At 38.4% G+C, this 24,309-nt stretch overlaps 2 protein-coding genes across 3 annotated transcripts; both read left to right on the top strand.

Annotated features, from left to right (window-relative positions):
- The first annotated feature begins 6,952 nt into the window (after positions 1–6,952).
- Positions 6,953–24,056, top strand: LOC131808303 (olfactory receptor 51E2). Of its 2 annotated transcripts, none has more exons than XM_059134302.1 (2): positions 6,953–7,125; positions 21,170–24,056. In XM_059134302.1, the coding sequence occupies exon 2, from the start codon at positions 21,218–21,220 to the stop codon at positions 22,187–22,189; it is 972 nt and encodes a 323-aa protein (XP_058990285.1). In that variant the 5' UTR covers positions 6,953–7,125; positions 21,170–21,217; the 3' UTR covers positions 22,190–24,056. The 2 variants fall into 2 exon arrangements, with proteins under 2 accessions (XP_058990285.1, XP_058990276.1); XM_059134293.1 differs by having other exon boundaries at positions 18,396–24,056.
- LOC131808314 (olfactory receptor 51F2-like) lies at positions 12,734–13,979 on the top strand. The gene has a single exon (XM_059134314.1). It carries the CDS (start codon positions 12,734–12,736, stop codon positions 13,676–13,678), a length of 945 nt encoding a protein of 314 aa, XP_058990297.1. The 3' UTR covers positions 13,679–13,979.
- Positions 24,057–24,309: the final 253 nt, after the last annotated feature.

Below are 24,309 nucleotides of genomic sequence, written 5' to 3'. Positions count from 1 at the left end.
ACAAAATGGGATATTTTCAGTGCTAAAAGATATGAGCTAGTAAGCCATGAAGTCACAAAGGAAACCTAAACGTATATTATTAAGGGAAAGAAGCCAGTCAGAAATGACACCATACTGTATACTTTCAACTATGTAACAATCTGGAAAAGGCAAACTATAAAGACAGTAAAAAAGATCAGTGGCTTGCCTGGAGCTAGGGAAGAGTAAGGAATTAATAGGCGGCATGGCACATTAAGGATTTTTAGGGCAGTGAAAATACTCCATATGTTACTATAATGGTGAATACATGGGTCATAAATTTGTTTAAACCTATGGAATGCACAACACCAAGAGTGAGCCCTAATGTAAACTATGGATTTCAAGTGATAATGATGTGTCAGTGAAGGTTCATCAGTGGTAAGAAATGAACCACTCTGGTGGGGGATGTTGGTAATGGTGGGAGGCTATGGACATTTGGCCACAGGCAATATATGAGAAACCTCTGCCCCTTCCATTCAATTTGCTGTGAACCTAAACTTCTCTAAAGAAGTGGGTGTTACACACGACTGAAAAATCATTGAACACTACATCTGAAATTAATGATGTACTATATGCTGGTTAATTGAATTTAAACAAAATCTTTTTAAAAAGAGAAGTCTATTTAAAAAATAAAAAGAAGCAACTAAAAAGAATACAAAATTTTGAGTCCCTTGTATGTCCCTTTCAATCTTATAAAGGCACTAGTCTGTTCTGATAACTGGTCTAAAACTGACACTAATATATTCACCTCTGTGGTAGGACATTAGCCATATCTGGCAGACAGTTTCTGTTAGAACTGTGGGGACTGATAAGCAGTCTTCAACCTTTGGCCATTAATACAGCCTCAGACAATTAAAGGCAAATTGAGAGGGCTGGTAGTTTCAAGAACAGTAATTAATTTAACATACTTCTTGGCACAAAATCTATGCCAAGGGGACATTGTCTTGCAAAGGTCTGCTAGACAGAAAAAAAGAATGAAGTATTTATTGTCATTAGCATTGCCGCAGAGGCCTTAATTGTCTTGTTGAATTTTTTTTTCTTCTGTCACAAGATTCTAGATCCCCAGGAGAGTCTGGGAAGACACAGTTCCTTCCAAAAGCTCATCCAAAGCCTGATAAAATATGCCATCCATTTAGGAACCTTCAGGACTAATAGAAACATAGTCTTCCCCACAGAAAACACAAAAACAGGGCAGGCATTTTCCAAGCCCTGGATAAGTTTGCCATGAAATGACCGAAATTCAATGGGAAAACACACACAAATCAAAGAGATATTTCCAAGACACAGAAGTAAATGAGGATGCCCAGGCAATTACAGGGATATATATGTGAAAATCTTGCTGGCCACACGAAGCATTCAAATCTAAAGGCACTGGTCCGTGAGGAGGACTGCCGGAGATGGTACATTATTAGGAAAACTTCTGGTTCTTTTCCAGTGCAAACTGAGGGATTTCAACCATCCAATAACCCAAGTTTAATCATTAGTGGATACACAAGCAAAGGGCATAATGGCCAGTATTCATTCTGTTGATAAAGTGCCTTTTCTAATTGCCCTGTTGCAGGGCTTGAATACTTTGAATAGCTTCTCTGCATTCACCTATCTATTTAGACTGGACAAGCATTGGTTAAAATCAAAGAATTTGAAACCAGATAGCCAGGCTTCAAAGCTCAACTCTGTCACCAGACGTATGTCCTTGGGCTAGTTATGTAACTACTTCACTTTCATTTCTTCATTTTCACATGGGGAAAATAATTATATCCTCTTCAGTGGTTTACTTTTTGCAATAAAAAAAGTGTGACCCAATACCAAACCATAGAAAAATAAGCCCAGGACACTTTGTACTCTCTCATAATAGGTTATTAACTACTGTTAATATTTATTGTTATTGCTTGCCATTATAATTATTTTTTCATTAATATAGAAATCCTCATAAATTATTACGTAGTGAATGATACGTGTCAGATACAATGCGCCAGATATCAAGAAGAAATGGTCTCTACCCTCAAGGAGTTCACATTGCGGACAGGTAAGAGAAGCACCATAGTAAAACAAATCTAATTAGGACATCACCAGGCTTCCAATTCTTTGTCTTCTCAGTTCCCTGAGGAATCTGGCTTTGCAGGACTTTTGGCTCCAACCTGTAAGCACTGTCTTTCCACTTTCTCTGCTTCAACCTTATTGAATTTATCTTCAACTCCCTAAACAAGGCCCGCTTTTGCTCATCTCTGAGCTTTGTTCTCCAAGGCAATATTAAGCTATTTACTGATTCCTAATTCCGTCTCAAATGTAATTCAAAAAAGATTTTATTTTTTATTGACATAAAGTTTACATTTATATTAAAATTAAAATAACTTGTTCTAAGATTTTTTCTTCATAACCAGTTTATTGAGAATGTTTATCATAAAGTGATGTTGAATTTGTTTTTTTTAATTTAATTTTTTTTCAGTGTTCCAAACTTCATTGTTTATACACCACATAACTTGTTCTAAGATTTTATGATTATAAAAGTAGAGCTAAATTAATGGAAGCTGAATATTGTGGAGTGTTTTATTTTCCTTTGTTTTGTGTTTGTTTTTGTTTCTTAGCTCTCTCTTGCATTATACTTCCCCAATATTATGTTCAGTATGCCTATGGGATAAAACACCACAGGTGTTGACCATGTCCACAACATTTCCCTAACCTTCTATCATCTCCTCACCCTACCCTCTATGCTACTACACTCATCCCTAGCTCCCTTCAGGAAGTCCTTCTTATTTCCTCAGATCTCGTTTTAGCAATTATATTTGGCGAGCCTCCCTTGACCATATAGGGCAAGGTTTCAACATCCATTTGATCTACATTCTCAAACTTGAATGTCACTTAAGTCCCTTAGGTATCTTGCAAAAATGCAGTTTATGACTCAGTACATCTGATATCCTGTATTTCTCACAAGCTTCCAGGTGATGTCAATACTATTGGTTTTTTAGTGCAGAGATCTCTATTAATTTTCCTCCTTTATAGTAATTGTAACACAATATTGTAATTTCCCACATACTTAATTTTATTCTCCACTAAACTCTGTAACATCTCGGGCAATATCCATTTTGTTCACTGTTATCATACCCTCAAATCTTACTCAATAACAGACATATAATATGCATGTGATATTTTTGTAATGATAAATGAATGCATGAAGAATGTTGATAGAAGCATGTATAAGACATGGTGAGATCAGAGAGGAAGGGGATAAATATGAATCATAGGACTAGCCAGAAGAAGATGATAGACAGAGGAAAGGAAGAGCTACATTTCTTTATCCTCTAAAATTGAATGTTTAATAAGTAGGGTAGAATTACCATAATTCAACATGACTAAATCCAAGAGAAGAGAAAGACTTTCATTAGACTCCGGAGGGCTAGTAGAAGTTGTAGGACCTCAGTATTTTTTGTAAATAGCAAATAGATTATTTCTAGACACAATTACTGATGCAATACAGTTTTTGTTGTGATTCTTTGCTTGCTTTTAGGTTTGCCTCTACTATTTGGATATATTAATCCTAAATTATCTGATTTGCCTCTGGCCTCTTGTTCCTGTCTTAGACTGCTTCTTTTAGAACCTACACTGCCTTAGAAAACTTGCAGTCCTGAATCCTGTTTTCCCATTTCTTGATTCAGGGTGACCATCCATATCAGCTATTGCTAGTATGACTAGATAAAATACTTATTTCTGTGTCATTGAGAATTTTTGTTTCCTACATTTTCCACTGCAATAAATGTTCCTCTATATAAAATGTGGCCTGTATCTCTATTTTTCCTCTGAGTAAATTTCTAGAAATAGAATTTAATGGACCTTTTAAGCCAACAATATACTGGAAAATACACTTCCAGAAAGTTCATATGAGCACTGCAAAACAATGCTTAAGTCCATGATAACACAGCAACATAATACTGTGTATTATAAATTTCTTAACAATTTGCTAATTTGGGGGCATCTGGGTGGCTCAGTCAGTTAAGTATCTGCCTTCAGCTTTGGTCATGATCTCAGGGTTCTGGGATCAGGCCCAGTGTTTAGGCTCCCTGCTCAGCGGGGAGCCTGCTCCTCCCTCTCACTCTTCCTCTGTGCTCTCTCTCTCTCTTTCTGTTTCTCTCAAATAAATAAATAAAATATTTTAAAAGTTCTGCTTATTTGACAGGCAAGGATATTTTACTGTTTACTGTAGTAAAATATTGACATTTAATAAATAACATTTATTGCAAGTCCCCATGGCACATTTTTTCTTATTTCTAATTCTGTTCTTCATGTTTGGGTTAACAAGTTTGGAAAATACTAACATGAAGTCCAGTAATATTACAGACTGTGGTATGTTTCCCAGGTTCAGTGGTATTAATATTGACAGATTGATAATGGCATATTCCTATTGCTAAGGGATTTTATTGAGGAGCATTTTGTTCAGACTTTCAGAAGGTTGAATTGAATTACCAATTATTGTTCTGCTGGGCTGGCATGAGAGTAGGGCAGTGAGAAGGACCATCCTTTGAAAGTATGAGTACAATGTGTGTCAGTGCTCTACCACTATGCACACCAGTTCCATGTGCATGCACCAAGCTCTGGCTCAGAGTATACTAAAATATTTTTATAATTCTATTGCTATGAGAAAAAGTAACATTCTTTTGGCCAGGAGATAAATAAACACAATCCCCAAGAAGTTTCTGAGATTTATGGGAATGCAGTCACTGCCCTAGAATTTGCCCAGACTGGTAGAGAAAATGTTTCCAAAGGTCTCAAGAAGTTCACGGTAAGGAGATATAACAGATCAACCTTCATATGCAAAATACAAGTATATACAGCTGACAGAATGTTAACATCCAGGCTAGCACATAACCATGCATACATGGCATACATGCTGTTGGGTTAGAACAATTTGAATTGGAATTAGTGGCAGATGAATGGCATGTGGAGATTCTCTGGAGAATGGGTTTTAAAACTTTAAAGGGTTCCCCAATAGCCCAAGCTTCAAACAGTGGTTGTGACACTTATTAACTGAGAGACCTAAGTAAGTTACTTAAATTCTCTAATCCTTGGTAACTGTATAAATCAAAGTGATAGGGATTCTTTCATCAAATTTATTATCTTACAGTCATGTAGGTCAGAAGACTGATAAGACTCTGACGGAGCTAAAAATCAAGGCATCAACAGGGCTGCATTATTTTCTAGAGGGCATAAGGGAGAACAATACCTTTGCCTTTTCTCCTTCTAGAGACTGCCCACTCCTTGGCTCACTGATCTCCCACCCTCTGCCATCTTCAAAGCTAGCAATGGTAGATCAAGCCCTTCTCAGGCTGCCACCTCTGTTTCTCCACTTTTAAGGACTCATGTGTTAGAATGAACCCACCCAGATAATTCAGGATAATTTCATCTCAAGGTCTTCCAGACCAATCACATCTGCAAAATCCTTTCTACTGTGTAAAGGTAATATATTCATGGGTTCCAGGCATTAAGATGTGGACATCTTTGCAGGGTGCCATTTCCTCTACCAAAAACACTTTATAATATTTTGGGTACAGAATGCATGATAAAGTTTGTTGTTACATTATAAAGAATAAAGTATGTCAGGCCAAGATCTTTTCTGTGATGAAACAGACTGGATGGTAGGGAGAGATAAAGATGGAAGCAGGGAGAATAGTTAGGAAACTATTGAAATTATCCAAGTGAGAGATAATGGTGCTTAAGAAAAAGGAGGCACTTATGGTGGTGATGAAGTCTGATTATACTCCAAGTATAATTTCAAAGATATTAGTATCTGCAGGCTTATATGCAGAGTATAAGACCGAAATCAAGGGTAGACTTCAAGACTCACATGTTCTAGAGTGGTCCAGAAATGGTGGGAACATCTAAGGATCTAAAGGAACCATAAGTAGAAAAGATGGACAGTCTACATCAATCTGTGGGCACTCTATTTACTAAAGCAATTGTCACCTCTTTTCAGATTGCATTACCGGCCAGATCCACCACCCGCAAAGTCTAAGTTCTTGGTACAATGTAAGATCCGCAACATTTAAACACAAGTAGGGGGAATCCCAAGTTATTTTTGTCAGTTTCCTTCCAGTTAGTGTGCTGGGATTCAAAATAGATTCACAGACCTGTACCCCTGGGGATAAAAATATATGTTTATAAAAAAGAAAAAAAAAGAAAAACAACAACAACAAAAAAAAAATAGAAAATAGATTAAGTTATGAAAAAGTAAATAAAAATGTATTTGGTTCATGCCTCTAAGAGAACACTATCACTAATTATCAGTATGGTAATTATCAGCTAAGTGTGATTCTATACTAAACTAAGAGACCATGGACAGTAAGAACAGTGTTGAATCCCCACCCCCACTTTCTTAATCTCCAGCACTTTAGCATGATGTTTAGAATACAGGACAGTCTTATGCAATATTTTACTGGATGTGTGTATAGATGAGTAAATTATGTTTTTTCCTAGTTATAAAAGACAGGCTGCTAAAAAGCACAGGTAGGCTAATGAAACAAGACTACCATGAATAGTAATAGATGCTAACGAGCTACCAAGTGGAATGTGACTTACACTCACCAGATGATATTCCCTTTAGCAATTTAGTATAATATTTCATTTTTTAAAATCCTCTTCAGAGTGACTGCTCATGGGCATGGGATTTCTTTTTGCAGTAATAAGAATTTTCTAAAGGTAGACCATGATGATGCATGTACAACTGGGTACATTTATTAAAAACTATTGAATTGTACATTTTAAATGGGTGAATTTTATGATATGTGAATTATGTCTTAAAATTGTTTTTGTTAAAAAAAACCCACTTCAATAAGAGGGCCCAGGGGGAAAAAAATTACATCAGCCTATAAAGCACATGACCACAATGAGTAATTGCGTAATGGAACAGACAAAGACTGTAAAAGGCAAAAGAAGTCTTCTGGGAACCACCGTACCCCTGGAGACACAGTGAGTGACACCACCACGAGGAATGGGCCTCTCAGCTCTGTGCCTGTCTCCATTCAGGCTGCAACAAGTCTCCTCATAAGCTCTGTCCTCCCCTGGAATCAAGTCTCCTCAGCCTTCTGAGTCAGCCCGAGAGGGACAAGTACAAATTCTGTAAGTAAAACTGTTTTGTTCAAAGAAAAGACTTGACTCTAGGTGAGCTGAATTTTTTTATCCACAGGAAGAATTTCCTCACAATGTTCAGAATTAGATGAGATAGTCAGATGGTGGGCTGAGATACACAGCAGAATTTATAGAATTATTTATTCTCAGGAAACCTGCAGCAAAAGGTCATTTTTCTGCCCCGTGTGGGTTGCACAGTTTGTGGTTTGTTTTGTTTAATTTTATTTTATTCTTTCAGTGTTCCAAGATTGTTTATGCACCACACCCAGTGCTCCATGCAATACATGCCCTTCTTAATACCCACCACCAACCTCACCCATCCTCCCCCACTCCCTCCCCCTTAAAACCCTCAATTTGTTTCTCAGGGTCCATAGTCTCTCATGGTTTGCCTCCCCCTCTGGGAATGCAAGTTGGTACAGCCACTTTGGAAAACAGTGTGGAGATTCCTCAAGAAATTAAAAATAGTTTGTGGTTTGTTAAGCAAATGACTTAATCAGGGTGCTATATATGTTATTATAGTGGTTTGGTACTTGAAAAAGCCAAAAAGGCTGTCAGGAGCTGAAGGAATCATTCCTAAGCCCAATTATTCTTACTAAAAATTAAAAAAAAAATTTGAACATTTACTGCATGCCAGGCATTCTATTAGGAGCAAGATATAGTCTACCTTATAGATGAGGAAACTGCATCAAAGGAAGTTTACACTACTTATACATGAAACCATAATTTGGGGGATCAATTTTTTTTTATTGGGTTTAAAATCCCAATTCTGACATTCACTAGCTGGGTGTGATTCTGAACATGTTTCATAACCTCTCTCATACTCGGTTACCAGAAAAGGGGAATCAAAGTGAATTTAGTAATACTTGCCAAATGATGTTGTAATAAGAATTAAGAGAATGTTTCTCAAATGCTTAGCACTGTAATGTTCACAGAACAAATTCCAATAATAAATGGTAGCTGTTGTTATGAGTAATTTTTTTTTTATTATTGTTACAAATAGTCTCAAAACTAGTTAGTGTCTGAGTGAGGATCTGAACAGAGATCAGTCACACACTATAGCGATGCCATTAGCAATGACTTGGACAATACTGATAAAGCTATATCATCTGTTCTGGAGTTAAAGTCATAGTAGCCATAGCTCATAATAGTGCAGTGAAAGAAGAGCATCACTGTGATCTGGGAGACAGGAAAATTAATTAGGAGACTATAGCTTATATTTTACAGAAGAAAAGGAAGGTTTACCAGAATTGGAGAGGATAGACTGGACAGATTCCAGGGTGATGGCAGCATAGAGTAGTTTTAAAGAATTTTAGTACCTCCCCTTGATAAATCTCTTAGCCCCCTAACAAAGATGTTAGGAACAGGTAAGTTCATTCAATTAAGGAAAGCGCAATGAAGTTCAGCTTCAAGCACCCACCATGAATCACATTGCTATTACTTGACCCTCAAATAGAAACCTCTGGATTTTCCAGTTTTTGACATTTTAGAAGTAAAATCAATATATCGATTTGCAAGTGTTTGATGAACATTTGCATGTACAGGATGAAAGAGAGGGAGAAGAGTGTGTGAACATGTGTGTATGTGAGGGCAGTAACTCTGATGAGATGATTTGTTAGTTTGATGTCATTTACTGACAAATGAGACATAGGAGAGAGAGCCAGGTTTGGAATGGGGGAAGGAATGAGCTCCGTTTGGCCCATATTGAGGTGGAGGTGTCTGATGGATTACAAGGAGGGAGTATGCCTCATGGGTAGATAAAGTAGCTTATTCACTTTTGTTCACTGTCACCAAGCAGAGAGCTTTGACCTGCTCTCCAGACTGCTGCCCATTAGTTTTCCAAATTGCCTGTTTTATCACCTCACTCTAGTTCCAGGATTCACGACTGCCTTCAAGTTTCAGCCCAGACATTTTTGCCATTGCTTCAGATCCTGTTAACTTTCGAAATATAGAACTCAGGAGACTCTATAATTAGATTTCAGATTTGCGTGTCATCTGAATATAAGTGCTATTTAAAGCCGTGGGAAAAACCAAGATATCCCAAGTATAGTATACCAGAGACAAAAAAAAAAAAAAAAAAAAAAAAAAAAAACAGGGGCTTCTTGAAAGAAAAAGACTCTTAAAGAACACCACAACTGGAAAACTGGAAAGACAGAACAAAAACACTGTTCCATAAAGAAATTAAAAAAAAAAAAAAACAAAAAAAACTCACACAGAATAACTATCACTGAACCTAATGAAGGAGAAAGTACCTAAAGAAAAGACAAGAAAAGGTGCCTAAAACAGCAAAAATTTGAGATGAGAGAGAGAAAAACAAATCTGAAGATAAACTTTTGGATTTGGTGTTTAGAAAGTCATTGGTGACAAGTTGGAGAATTTCCCGAGAGCCATTAGACAAAGAACCCAGATTATTACTGAAGGTGAAGGAATAATAATCACAGGCAGACTGTCCTTCAAATAATATTTTTTGTCATTATAAAATGTAAGGCAGGAAATTGAGGGGAAAATAGGGTTTGTCTCTTATTTCCCTTACTAGCGAAGCACAGGAGCCGGTTAAGAAAGATGGTCCATCTGTCATAGTTGAACTTAATGTCATGTTGAAAGCATCTATATAAATGTGTAGGGAGCATTCCTTAATGGTTTGGGGTATAACTTGAGAACTGAAGCTCCAGAAAAGGAGCCACTGGTATTATCTAAGATACTAAAGAAGGAAAGGAATTTTGTTAGAGTTAAGGGAGAAGAAATGAAAAATAATTTGTTTAGTTATTCATAAAATATTTGGAAATGCCTAGCTCTGCAACTAAAATTGACGTTCCCTCTCCTTTCCGTGGAATGAAGACTCTCATGTCCTGGCCTGCTGATTTCTCTCACTCATGTCCCACATCACCCAGCATCATACTTAAGCCTCCAGCATTTTAATTTTCTTGTAGTTGTCCAACAAACCCTGTTATTATTTTATTCAGTTTCTGCCCATGTTGTTATCTATGTCAAGAACACCCTTTTCCTGCTTTGCATCCTTGTAAACTCACATCCACCCATCAAAACATTTCACAGTTCTAATTTATCTACTTAGTTAAGAGGTCTTAGAGCTAATTCCTCTTAACACACACAGACACATTCATGTATACACACACTCAGAACCCGTCACTCTACACTATTCTATCTTATCACTTAGTAATACTCTACCTGATGCACTCTACAGCTAGTAGTATTTCTTTGTCTCTGATTCCTCTTATATGCAGGGTGCCTGGCATGTAGTAGTGCTCCAAACTGGTAAGTTTTCATTTTCATAGACGTCCCTGGACTCTAATTAAAGATAAGGTTTTCAGCCTTAAAAAGATGAAGCGTTAACAACCTCTCTGGTTATCTCAGGCACCAAATCACTGCCATTTTATTTGCTTCATATCCTTAGGGCTGACACAATACCCAGTGAGCTCCCAGTTTGATACTGAAACGAACTAAGTCTTGATGACGGCTGATCAAGAGCTTAGATGGAGTTATTGGCTATAAAAAAGGAATAAGGAATCTTCTGTGTCTGTACCCAGCATGGATAAGGAGAGGGTACAGGAAGACACAGTTGTAGAGAAATGGAAAGAAAGGAATTTGATGGAATTCTCTTCTGCCAGACTCAGCTCAGATCAGTTCAGCCTACACATTGTGTTTTTCTTCTGATTCCTCAACAAAATGAGGAGGGAAAAAATGACAAGAATGAAAATGTGTAATGAATTACACATTGTCTGAATTACCAAAATAATATAAAGGGAATCAGGAAGAAATTAGGATGAAAGATAATTCGTTCTAATAGTAATTTAAAAAAAAATCTCATAGGGCGCCTGGGTGGCTCAGTTGGTTAAGCCGCTGCCTTCGGCTCAGGTCATGATCTCAGGGTCCTGGGATCGAGTCCCACATCGGGCTCTCTGCTCGGCAGGGAGCCTGCTTCCGTCTCTCTCTCTCTCTGCCTGCCTCTCCATCTACTTGTGATTTCTCTCTGTCAAATAAATAAATAAAATCTTTAAAAAAAAAAAATCTCATAAAATTTCTTAGCACTCTATAACAAAGTTACAACTCAATCATTGTATGCCATAGTGATAAGCATTGTGAAAATCTCCATGATAGCCAAACATAAGTAACACCTGTGGAAACACTCTGCACCCCCATAACCCTTTTTTTATCATTCACCACTGTACACTAGATGCTGAAGTTATTATAAACAGTACTATTCCTTCTCCCTCACTTGATTCTAACATCTTGAAGAATTCATTCTGGCTCAACACTTTCACATATGCTGTTCTAGTAGCCTTGGAATACTTCATTTCTATTTACACAAAACATAGCAATCTTTCAAGCACTGATTTTCCTAAGAAGACTTCTCCAGATACCCCAAGCCTTTTATATACAATTGAACTGTTCCCTTTTTTGTAATTACTCTAGCTCCCAAGGAACCTAGGAAGTTGTTAACCTCAAAAGCTAAGACCTATGCTCTGGAAATTAATAGTAAATAAACAGGTCAAAGACTTCTGGAACATGAGAGGTGAACCCATTTCTTTAATTATCATAAGAACTATTCATTTACTAAGTAGAGTTCAATTTGCCTTTCTGATCACTATGTATTTTTTAAAACTATAATTACTAAAATTGTTTTCAAAAATCAAAATATTTATGAAAAGTGCTAAGAGAACTTGTTAAACATCAAACCTGTTAAACTTGTTAACTTTCAGACTTTTAGTAAAGGTATATCTTCCCCTCCAAAGCAAAACAGTAAAATTCTATTAAATATCTCCTGAGAAGTATATCTTAACAAAATGGAGAACAACTAGTCTTCAGGCAGTTCAAGAGAAAACTCTATCTGAACAAGGCAGCATGCTATATCACAGATGGGGGGAGGGGCAGAGGCCTCTATCCCTAAGGTGGTAGGCATGTGTGTTCTAACTCCACTTTCCAAATGAGACACCAGATGCCACATTGCAGGTGTCACTTTCAAGGTTAGATACTGTAGACATCTGCACATGACTGCACTGGTGCCTAAGCCACCTATTAGCATTTCATAGGTGGTACTTTGTATCATAAGTATCTCTTTCTCAGTATTTTCTGGCTTTCCAGATTGTCTATAAGCTTCTCTGCTTTCTACACTTGAGGCTGATATAATATTGCTGCTCCACAGCCCCAGTCTACTTTCCTCTGATGCTAACTATATGGACAAACTAAGCTGCTACCTCTTAAACACAATTTGAAAATCCAGAAAGGATGAAATATAATTGACCAGTCTTGAGTAAAGTGACTTTCCTTCACCCAGTCATCTCTGGCTAGAGAAGTGGAAGGAAAGGTCGCATCATATGAACATAGCTACCAGCAAAGTGTCCCAGGAAAGAAAAATAATGGATAGAGGTATATATAAGAAAAAGAACAGTATCTACTACAGCAGTTGAAATCTTATATTCCTTTATCAATTTCAATGAGCAATTCATTTTTACAGAGTATATAAATATTCATCTTCGGTTAGTTTTTGGTTGAATAAAATTATTTGTAATTGGATTAATACTAGTAATACAGTATTGTTGTTGTTCCAGAGTTTCATCTTGGAACTCTGTGTTTTTAATCTAGCATGTCAAACTTCTGGAATACCACATCTACTTCCATCATTTTCCTCCTAACTGGTGTTCCCGGGCTGGAAGCCTTCCACATCTGGATCTCCATTCCCTTCTGCTTTCTCTACATAACCGCTCTCTCAGGAAACAGCCTGATCCTCTTTGCCATTGTCACCCAGCCCAGCCTCCACAAACCCATGTATTATTTCCTCTCCATGCTGTCCACCACTGACCTCGGCCTGTCCATATCCACCCTGGTCACCATGATGGGTATATTCTGGTTCGATGCCAGGGAGATCAGCTTTAATGCCTGCTTGTTACAGATGTTCTTTATTAAACTCTTCACTGTCATGGAATCCTCAGTGCTGTTGGCCATGGCCTTTGATCGTTTTGTAGCCATCTCTAATCCACTCAGGTATGCCACCATTTTAACTGATTCCAGAATAGCTCAAATTGGAGTGGCAATTGTCATCAGAGGGACACTAATGCTGACACCAATGGTTGCACTTCTTAAAAGACTGTCCTTCTGCCGCAGCCACGTGCTTCACCACTCCTACTGCTTCCACCCTGATGTGATGAAGCTCTCATGCACAGACACCAGGATCAACAATGCAGTTGGATTGACTGCCATGATCTCTACTGTTGGTGTGGACTCAATCTTCATCCTCCTCTCTTACATTTTGATTATTAAGACCGTCCTCAGCATTGCATCCCCAGAAGAGAGGAAGAAAGCCTTCAGCACATGTATCTCCCATATTGGGGCTGTTGTTATTTTCTACTTTCCATTGATCAGTCTGTCCTTTGTTCACAGATTTGGGAAACGAGCCCCAGCCTATGTTCATACAATGATTGCTAACACTTACCTCCTGATCCCTCCTGTAATGAACCCCATCATCTACAGTGTGAAGACCAAACAAATACGCAGAGCTGTGATCAAAATTATCTATTCCAAAGACACATAGAATTCTAGAGATGGCCTAACACTATCAATTTAAAAACAAAGCTGATGATCATGAAACAAAAACTTAGAATTAAAGCTGGAATATATTTAGAACATCAGCTCAACCCTTTATTTTACAGATGAAGAGACAGAGACATAAGAATAGAAGGAATGAGCAGTATGAAGCCTTAAGTCTATCATTTCTCCCATCCATCACTGTTTGTTCTAAACTGTTGTTTATCCTGCCAACAAACTGAATTTTCTGACTTTGTCTACTTTAGAGCAGTTGGTATGACACATTATGAGAAAGCCATATCTTTATGAGAAATAGGCAGTATTTTTCTAAATGCAATAATAATTTTTACTAACATTTATTATTTCCTTTGACTAGTCATGGTTTGCATTTATTAACACACATCTGAAACAACATTAAAAGGTAGTTAGTTCTTTGATCAATGAGAAAATTGAGGCACAAAAATATTAAGTTTCTTGCTTAAACAGCTCATAAACAACAGAACCGTATTTCACATGCATGCAAACTTACTCCATGGTCCCCCAACTCTCTTAACTTTAGCTATGTTGCTACCTATAATATAAACTATATATGAGTATACATGTATATAATTTGTATAGATACATATATATGAGTCCATGTAATTTGTACTAGGGGACATAAAGAAGCAAAAGAAACAAACAAACAAACAAACAACCTCACAAGTCTATCCTCTAGAAATTTTCAACCAAATTATGGAGAAAAAATCCAAAACAGAATTTTCAAACCTGAAAAATACAAATATATTTCTACTTTATGTTCTTTCCTAAGTAAACATATTCCAGAATTTTTCTCTGCCTTCCATCAACTTTCTGCCCCAGCAGAAACTCAAAAATGACTAAGAATTGTAAATGAATTTCAATTTGTGTCATTTACTTGGAAATGTTTAATTCCATTTACTTCACATAATGGCTTAATCCAGCAAGTAGGAATGGCCATTAATTCTCAAATATTTAAAGTGCATATTTCAATGATGCATTGGTATCACTGCATAAAGATGGGCTCTACAGGGGGTATGAGATCCAGCAAGGAAGGATTAGTAAGTGATATCCACAGGAAATTTATTAAGTGACAACAGTACTATTTAATAACTAGATGGTGTCAAAATTCTCAGTAAGCTTTACAATTTTCAGTCTCCATTAGTGTTGGTCTTCATTTCCATGATCTTTGTATGTTGGAATGTTCTAGGATTTTGTACTCAGACCTGTTTATTCTTTATTATATTCCCATTTTTAGTTATCTCATCTAGCATCATGGCTTCAAATCTCACCTACATGCTGGCAAATCCCAAACTAATATTTATAGTCCCGACTCATATCCTATGTATCAGTACTCCTATTTGAATGTTTAATAATCATCTCAGACTCATCATGTCCAAAAACATATCTTAATATTCACATCAACCATGTCTTCCCTAACTTAAAAACTCTATTTTTCATGTGGCTGAGATAGAGTTTTTGGAGTTATTACTGATACCTCTCTGACACTCCTACTCCACATCCAACCTATTGGCAAATGCCGATGACTCTTTCTTTCAGATACTCCAGATATTGATACCTGGAATCTAACTACTTTCTACTACTTCTACTAATACCACCATGTGCCCCGCCATCATAATAGTCTCCTGGTAGATCTTCCTTCATCCACTTTTGCTTTACTTTCCCCATGGTAGTTAGAATGATTATTTTAATACATAAAGTAGAGCATGCCACTTCTTCCATTCAACATGTCCTGTGGCCCCCTGTCTTACCCAAGGAAAACTCACAGTCATTAGAATAGTTTATGAGAATCTGTATGATTTAACTCCCCTCTACCATCTCAACTTCATCTCCTACTACTCTCCCCTTTATTCATTCTATTATACCTGTACTACCTCCAAATATTTCCTTAATATCACCATACATGTTTCAACACCAAACTTCACACTTTCTGTCCTCGCTACTTGGAATGTTCTTCCCCCAGACACCCTTGTGGTTTCCTGCCTCACTTCATGCAGGTCTCTGCCTAAATGTTACCTTCCTACATTAAAAACAACCACCTCCATCAGAAAGGATGAATACCCAACTTTTGTAGCAACAAGGATGGGACTGGAAGAGATTATGCTGAGTGAAATCAGTCAAGCAGAGAGAGTCAAGTATCATATGGTTTCACTTATTTGTGGAGCATAACAAATATCATGGAGGACAAGGGGTGTTAGAGAGGAGAAGGGAGTTGGGGTAAATTGGAAGGGGAGGTGAATCATGAGAGATTATGGACTCTGAAAAACAATCCAAGGGTTTTGAAGGGGCAGGGGGTGGGAGGTTGGGGTACCAGGTGGTGGGTATTATAGAGGGCACAGATTGCATGGAGCACTGGGTGTGGTGAAAAAAATAATGATACTGTTATGCTGAAAATAAATAAATGAAAAAAAAATTTTTTAATTAGAATTAAAAAAAAAAAAAAAAAACCACCTCCTCTCCCTTGATTCTTGTCTGCAATTACTCGCTTCCTTACCTATCTTATGTTTAATACCTGGCACTCCCTTCCCCCACCAAAATATTACATACCTATTTATTTCTTCTCTAGTTTCCCCATTACCAGGTAAGGTCTTTAAGAATAAGAATTTTGTTCATTCGTGGTATATTCCAGACCCCAAACCAGGGTCTGCCACATAATAAAATAATAGTATCCCTGTTACTACTAGCTACTAATAGTGGCTGGCTCTATTTATCTCTCAGTTGAAATTTTAATCTCAAGCCTCATTGTTTGCCCTCTGTTCGGTGCTCCAGGCACAACGAACCACTTGCCTTTCTTAACTGTGACTGCTCTGGATCACTCAAAAGCCTTTGCACAAGCTTTTACCTCCCTCTATACCACCCTCACTATTTCCCTTCTCCTAACATAGAAAAGAAGTAACTCTTGGAGACATTCCCTGATTTCTCAAGCCTGTCTGGTGTCCTTTCCAGGTGCTTTTGCAGTACCTTCTGGTTCTTTCTTAGGACATCCCTTTTCAGACTCTCTCATAACTGTTCTCTTATCACAGATTCTGTGCCCACTTTCTAAGACCAGGGACTTATTCTGGTCTTAGAATGACTGAATGACTCATTCATTCACTATTGAAAAAGTTCAGATGATATAGATTTACAGGCTACATATTTGTTTGTTTATGGTGGGGGAAAGAAACTTAGAGAAAAATGATGGGGTACACAAAGTCCTAAAAATCAGAATGAGAAGGAACTTCAGTCTAAAGACCAGACAGCAAAGATGTTCACACTACTTCTACAGATGTTTCTCTTCTACTTCACCACCCCTTACATACACACTAACCTATGGATGGCCCCTCTATCCAACGACCCTGGAAACTTGTAAGCTTTTCTTACTAGGAAGTGGGTAGTTTGAACATTTGGGAATGGGTGATTTGCAGATCAAATGTCACTCTACCCAAAGTTGACATGTTCACAGTGAATTGAAGACTTTCCTGAAAGCTGGGACAGTACTAAATACATGGCTGCTGTTGTAGCTACCTTTATTCAGACTCCAAGTTAAAAACTTTAACTGACCTGTAAAAAGTCCAATAAAGCCCTATACAATCCAATTCCATATTATCTATCCCTATATATCTATTTTTCTTCTCTTTGTTCTCCCTGCCCAGACACACCAGCCTCCTTATTATTCTAAACCCCTAGATACACTCCCTTCTCAGAAACTTTGTGGTTTTTGTCTTTCTTCTTTGGATGGTCTTCCTCAGAGATCTCATGGATATATTTCTTGCTCCCTCCAGGGTAGTCCTCAAATGTCTCCATTATATGAGGCATTCCCTGCCAACTTCAAATTAAAATTTCAACTGCCCATTCCAATACTTACCTGTTCTCTTCTTCCCTTTATTTTTTTCTTCTTAGGTAGTCATAAGGAGAAACTATTTCATTTCTCATATTAACCATGGACTGTGTGTCCCTCTCGTCAAGATATATAATCTATAAGGGTGGGTTTAAAAAAATTGCATATCTTGTTACATTGCAAGCCCCTGATAAATATTTGTTAAATGGGGATGAATAAAGAATCAGAATACCTAGTTCTCTGACCAGTATCACTAAAAACTCTGCGACCAAGGCAAAGAGCCTTCATCTCCTTCATTTCTTATCTGTAACACAGGTGCAAGAGAGTGACTTCCCTATCTCAAGGTCTATTTCATCAACTAAAAGAAGAGCTGAAAATGAAAAACTGAGATGCATGCTCTTATCCTGAGTTATAGGAATTACTAGTTTTGTGTATCCATCTTGGTTTTTAAAGAGGATGTGAATTCCTAGAGCCCAGGGACATAACCATAAACCCCTGTTGTCTGTCATGTCTAGGGAAGTGGTTAATGAGGAAAATTTCTAACCACTGTTGCTACCTGGGAGAGTATGAGTTATTTGGAAGAATGGGGATAGATTGTCAAGATCCCTGTATGTGTAAGTGTGGGAATGATGGCAGAGGCAGTGGCAGTGCCCCCTTCTTGATCACCCCCCACAACACACACACCAGACAGAAAAAGTGGGAAGCCTGTGGGACTGACTCACAAGTGAATATGGAGATACTGTCTCCTGCCCGCCAAGCCCCAGAGACCTCAGTACATACTCCCGCAGCCTGTTCCCATGGGCCTCTTAGGCAGCATTATAAATAGGCCTGCACTTGAAAGGGTAAGCCAGCTCCACCTGCTCTCTCCTAGGATTGCATGGATTTCAAGTGAGTGCACCCTCACCCAGAACTAAGAAGGCCAAACTCCTACGATTTTAGGAGATCACGAGGACCCCACAGCTGTCTCATATCAGGAAGAAGAAACCCTTGTGTCCCAAATGCATCTTCATGGGCTAAGAAGAAATATCCCACAGCACTAGCAGACAGAACAGAAAGGCAAGTAATAATGAATGCAGAAGCCACATCCAGACTCAAGAGAAGCTAAAATTGGATCTAGCCAAGGGTCACTTTGGCCAGAAAGCCAGACAACATGGGAGAGAAATATGTGGTATTCTGGGTACGTAACTGGGGAGACAATATAATGGCCCAAAGCCTTAGACTGCTACTAGAAAAGCAGAAAAGATGCCCTGAAGAAAGAGGAGTCAGGAAAGGATCCAACTCTGTGGCCAATAAAGACCCGTGTATCTGTAGGTACTCACACAGTAGCATGGGCAAGAGGCTTAGGGAAAGGGGAAATACATTACTGTGCTCCCCCTGCAATCCCTCCATGCCTTTTCTTTCATTCTGGGCCCCACAGAGGTCTAGTGATCTGGTCTTCTTCTGGGGAAGTTTCCTTAGCATTACACAGACTTTTCAGCCTGAATTGTTTAGATTTCTGAATCTCTCTCCCTAAACTACCAATGGTAGATGCATAGATGGTTGCATGGATATAAGATATAAACTTTTATCTTATTTAAGGATACAATTATCTGCCTATTACAAAGGCTTCTCATTCTCTGATAGCAGTGTGGGCCCATATTTGGAATCTCACATTTGTCAAGGAGAGTAGCTATTACATCTTTACATAAGATCTGAGGATAGGGAGAAGCGCAAATAGTGGTCAGAGGTATGAATTCTGTGATCTTTGGATCTTGGATTTGAATATTCTTTGCTTATCCATGATGGGGATCATCCAAGTTAAACATTTTAGTTCCTATTTTATCACACTATATTTTAAGACCGCTGTTCTCCAAACCCTCTCCCCTAAAGAGCATCCCCCAATTGCTGTAAAGACCCAGATCAGGAGTGATGAAGAATCCTGGGGAGATGAATAACTTTACCTATCATTGATGAAGATACCTATTGAGTTTATTCCCAAGATTCAGAGGTCCTTTTTCTTGAAGCCAAGCCCTTAGCTCTTTAGAGGCAATTAGCTCTAAAGAAGAGGGTACCTAAGAAGCCTAGCAGGGAAAGTATTTGATGAGGTCAAAGCCTACGTGTTTGGGTGGCATGGCAGGGGCAGAGCAATGCTGGGCTTCCAAAGCTCTAGGAGTATCAAGGATCAACCCAAGTTTTCCCTAGGGCAAGAGTATAGCCTGGAGGTCGCTTTCAGGTGCAGAGAGACAAATCAGCCAGGAGCAGAGAGAAGAGCCTTCACAAGGGACAAGTCTGGCAGCTAGGATCTGATGGAGGCCACATATCTTACCAGCACCTTCATCTCCAGATAAGTCACTGGAGAGAGCTACTCCCTTCCATTTGATGACCCCAAAGGAGTTTCCAGACTTTTTTTTCCCCTTAGGTTTTTTTCTCATCTTTTTAAAAAACTGTCATTTTTGTGTTTCTTTTTCCCCTTGCTGACCTTCTACCTGGGAACCCAGAATCCTGAAAATTTGAAGGAAAAAAATCCCCCTCCCCACTGGCTTCATATACCCATTATTCCCTTCTCTGTCTCACTCCTACTCATGTTTGAAGACTGATCAAAAGGATTATCTTTGTCAGGAAGTCTCCTCTGATCATGCCTCTCCCCATCCTATGCATTAAATGCACACCTTAGGCTAACACTCACCCCAAAGGTCTAATAATTGGGTTACTTGTCTATCTTCCACCATAGGCAGGGTATCTGAAGAGCAAAAGATGTGTCTTTCATCTCTGTATCATGAGCATCTAGCAAGTAGCCTTGTACATAGTAGGTCATATAAGTAGATGCTTATAAAAATGAATGAATAATTGAGGGAAGAAAAAAAAAAGAACATACCTGGAAAGGGTTCTCAATAGGGTACCTCTTAACACCTGTCTGAGAAAAGGACCACCCAATATCTGGGTAGTGAAAGTGTGGGCCAGGAGGAGTCCAAAAGAATTTGGAAAGGATACATTTTGGGATAAACTTTGTTCTCCCTAGATTCCATTTTTTAAAATGTAAATGGGAGATGCCTGAGTGCTTCAGTCAGTTGGGCATTCCACTCTTGGTTTCAGCTCAGGTAATGATCTTGGGGTCCTGGGATCAGACTCCACATTGGGCTCTACACTCAGCAGAGTCTGCTTATCCCTCTCCCTCTCCTCGTCCTTCCACTGGTGCTCTCTCTTTTGCTCTCGCTCTCTCAAATAAACAAGTAAATAAATAAATCTAAAAAAAATTAATGTAAATGGACCTGGAGAGGAGCAATTGATAAATGAGTTTTTTTTTTTAATATTTTATTTATTTATTTGTCAGAGAGAGAGAGAGAGAGAGCACAGGCAGAGTGGCAGGCAGAGTCAGAGGGAGAGGCAGGCTCCCTGCGGAGCAAGGAACTCGATGTGGGACTCGATCCCAGGACGCTGGGATCATGACCTGAGCCGAAGGCAGCTGATTAACCAACTGAGCCACCCAGGCGTCCCGATAAATGAGTTTGAACTATCATTTTCCCCTTGGAAGAGGGCTTCAGAGCTTATGAAAGAGCCTAAAGGGCTTGGAAGAGTGAGAGGGAGGAGTAGGAGAGGGAGAGCTAAGGTGCATTCAGTTTCCAGGTTTCCAGGGTTGGCCTCTGATTGTGCTCCATGTCCTAGCAGGCTAGCAGGTTGTCAGGGTGACCTCACCCTCTCCAGCGCCCCTTCTCGATGCCAGCTATGAGTTCCTGCAACTTCACACATACCACCTTTGTACTTATTGGTATCCCAGGATTAGAAGAAGCCCATTTTTGGATCGGCTTTCCCCTGCTTTCAATGTATGTCGTGGCAGTGTTTGGAAACTGCATCGTGGTCTTCATCGTAAGGACAGAGCGCAGCCTACATGCTCCCATGTACCTCTTTCTCTGCATGCTGGCAGCAATTGACCTGGCCTTGTCAACATCCACCATGCCCAAGATCCTCGCCCTCTTCTGGTTTGATTCCCGGGAGATTACTTTTGATGCCTGCATTACCCAGATGTTTTTTATTCATGCTCTCTCAGCTATTGAATCCACTATCCTGCTGGCCATGGCCTTTGACCGCTATATAGCCATCTGCCACCCACTGCGCCATGCAGCAGTGCTCAACAATACAGTAACAGCCCAGATTGGCATGGTGGCTGTTGTCCGTGGATCCCTCTTCTTTATCCCACTGCCTCTGCTCATCAAGCGGCTGGCCTTCTGCCACTCCAATGTGCTCTCTCACTCCTATTGCGTCCACCAGGATATGATGAAGTTGGCCTATGCAGACACGTTGCCCAATGTGATCTATGGTCTTACTGCCATACTATTGGTTATGGGCGTGGATGTTCTGTTTATCTCCTTGTCCTATTTTCTGATTATACGAACAGTTCTACAACTGCCTTCCAAGTCAGAGCGGGCCAAGGCTTTTGGAACCTGTGTGTCACACATCGGTGTGGTATTAGCTTTCTATGTTCCTCTCATTGGCCTCTCAGTGGTACACCGTTTTGGAAACAGCCTTGATCCCATTGTGCATGTTCTCATGGGTGATGTTTATCTACTCCTGCCTCCTGTGATCAATCCCATCATCTACGGTGCCAAGACCAAACAGATCAGAACTCGTGTGCTAGCTATGTTCAAGATCAGCCACGACAAGGACCCTCAGGATGTGGGAAGAAGGTGATCATTACCACTCTACTTTCCCTTATCTTTAAGGGCTTGACATAAGGATTTCCTAAAGCTAGCTTAATTCTAGTTATCTATAAGCATATCAATGATTTTCTCTGCTGTGAACTCCAAATTCTGCCTCTGCTTGCAGTGAAAGTTTGGAGGCTACTGTGATTTCTTTCCATAGGTCAAAATGTTATTGATAATGTTACTGTACCAAAAGTCAAAAATAGAAAATCCACCAATGTTCCAATATGTAGTAAAAAAACATAAAGAAGAGTGACAAAAAATACAACTGGCTTTTTAACAGGGAAAAAATTATTCCACCTGACTAATAATCTGAGAAATAATATATTAAATCAACAACTAGACAGCATTTTTATCTATTAAATTCACAGTTTTTATTAATGAAAATTCACAATGCTGTAATATAAATGCATGACCATCAAAGGTGATGGTATGATTGACATATGTAGCAAGAATTTTTTAAATTTTTTATTTTTTATTAACATATAATGTATTATTAGCCCCAGGGGTACACGTTTGTGAATCATCAGGCTTACACATTTCATAGCACTCACCATAGCATATACCCTCCCCAATGTCCATAACCCAACCACCCTTTCCCTACCCACCTCCCCACAAGCAACCCTCAGTTTGTTTTGTGAGATTAAGAGTCTCTTATGGTTTGTCTCCTTCCCAATCCCATCTTGTTTCATTTATTCCTTCCTTACCCCCCAAATTCCCCACATTGCAGCAAGAATTTTTTTAAAGTTCTATGCTTTAATGCTATATTCTCACTTTTGGAAATCTATCCTAAAAAAATATTCCTAAATGCAGAAAGCATGTTTCTCATAAAATATATTGATTACACAATTATTTAAAGAAATCATATTTAAAATACTAGGATATAATACATAAAAGTAAAGAATAGTAAACTCAAGTATGGCCCATTTACTTAATGGAATATTATGTGTAATAATCTATATAAAAGGAATATTGGGTAACCTTTAAATAATCTGCTATAAAATGAAAAATGCATATAATATTAAAAATAAACAATAAGGACACATGATTGAAATTAACTTGAAAAGCACCTATGCCTTGCCTTGAAGGAAATGTGTTCAAATTAATAGTGACTCACTTTGGTTTTACTTTTTAAAGTTCTTTATTATGGAGGTCTTATAAACTGACATGTAACTTTCCAAATGAAGAAAATGAAAGTGATAATTTACATAAAACAAAGCTTGTCACAGATCTCACTGTTGGTTTACTATGCATTATCTGGGAATTTATCTAAGCCCTACACAATAATGCCAATGAACAGGTCTTGAGTGCTTACCATGTTTTAGGCACTATGCTAAGTACTTCAGAGGTTTTATCTAATCTTCATGACAAGTTTTTGGAGTTGTTGACCCCCATTATAAGTGAGAGAAAGGAGGCTATCATTAACAAGATAACTAAGCCGTACAGTTTGTGAGTGCTGTGCCAAGATTTGAAACTGAATTTGATAACCAAATACAGTCATTTAATTTTCATGTTATATTGCTTCCTGTTAACATCTGCCTTTTATTTCCTGGACCTGTGTAAATTCTGTTTGCTCTCTGCTGTGTGACTTATAAAATGAATTATGATATTTGTGTTGAGAGATAACCCTGCCCTCATGAGCATCAAATCCAGAGAACTGTTCATGTTTTATAGCCACATTTCACATTCCACAGTCTGTTTCTTTCCAGATTAAGGAAAATATTTTTGTCTTTTTATCTCTTACATCTTCTCAATCGTATCTCCCTTTTTAAAGTATATTTTGTACCTGTCAAACATTTTGAATGTCTGGGCTTTAACTTAGGTAAAAGATATAATAAAATTTTATTTTAAATGTTGCTGTTATGCCTACTGCTTTTATATTTATAGAATCCTTTAAACTCAGATTTGAAGATACAGGAGGTTCCCTACTGCTGGTATAACTGTAAAGATGCTGAATGTATCAAGGTGGGATATTTTCTATTTTTTTAAAGATTTTATTTATTCATTTGCCACAGAGAGAAACCTCGAGAGAGGGAACACAAGCAGGGGGAGTGGGAGAGGGAGAAGCAAGCTTCCCTCAGACCACGGAAGGCTCTATCCCAGGACCCT

This window comes from Mustela lutreola, chromosome 1, assembly GCF_030435805.1.
Source record: "Mustela lutreola isolate mMusLut2 chromosome 1, mMusLut2.pri, whole genome shotgun sequence".
Classification (NCBI taxonomy): Eukaryota; Metazoa; Chordata; class Mammalia; order Carnivora; family Mustelidae; genus Mustela; species Mustela lutreola.
This window is presented reverse-complemented; position numbering and strand designations above follow the sequence as displayed.

Coding starts and splice junctions, on each gene's coding strand:
- LOC131808314 (XM_059134314.1), top strand. CDS start 12,734: ATGTCAAACTTCTGGAATACCACATCTACTTCCATCATTTTCCTCCTA.
- LOC131808303 (XM_059134302.1), top strand. CDS start 21,218: ATGCCAGCTATGAGTTCCTGCAACTTCACACATACCACCTTTGTACTT.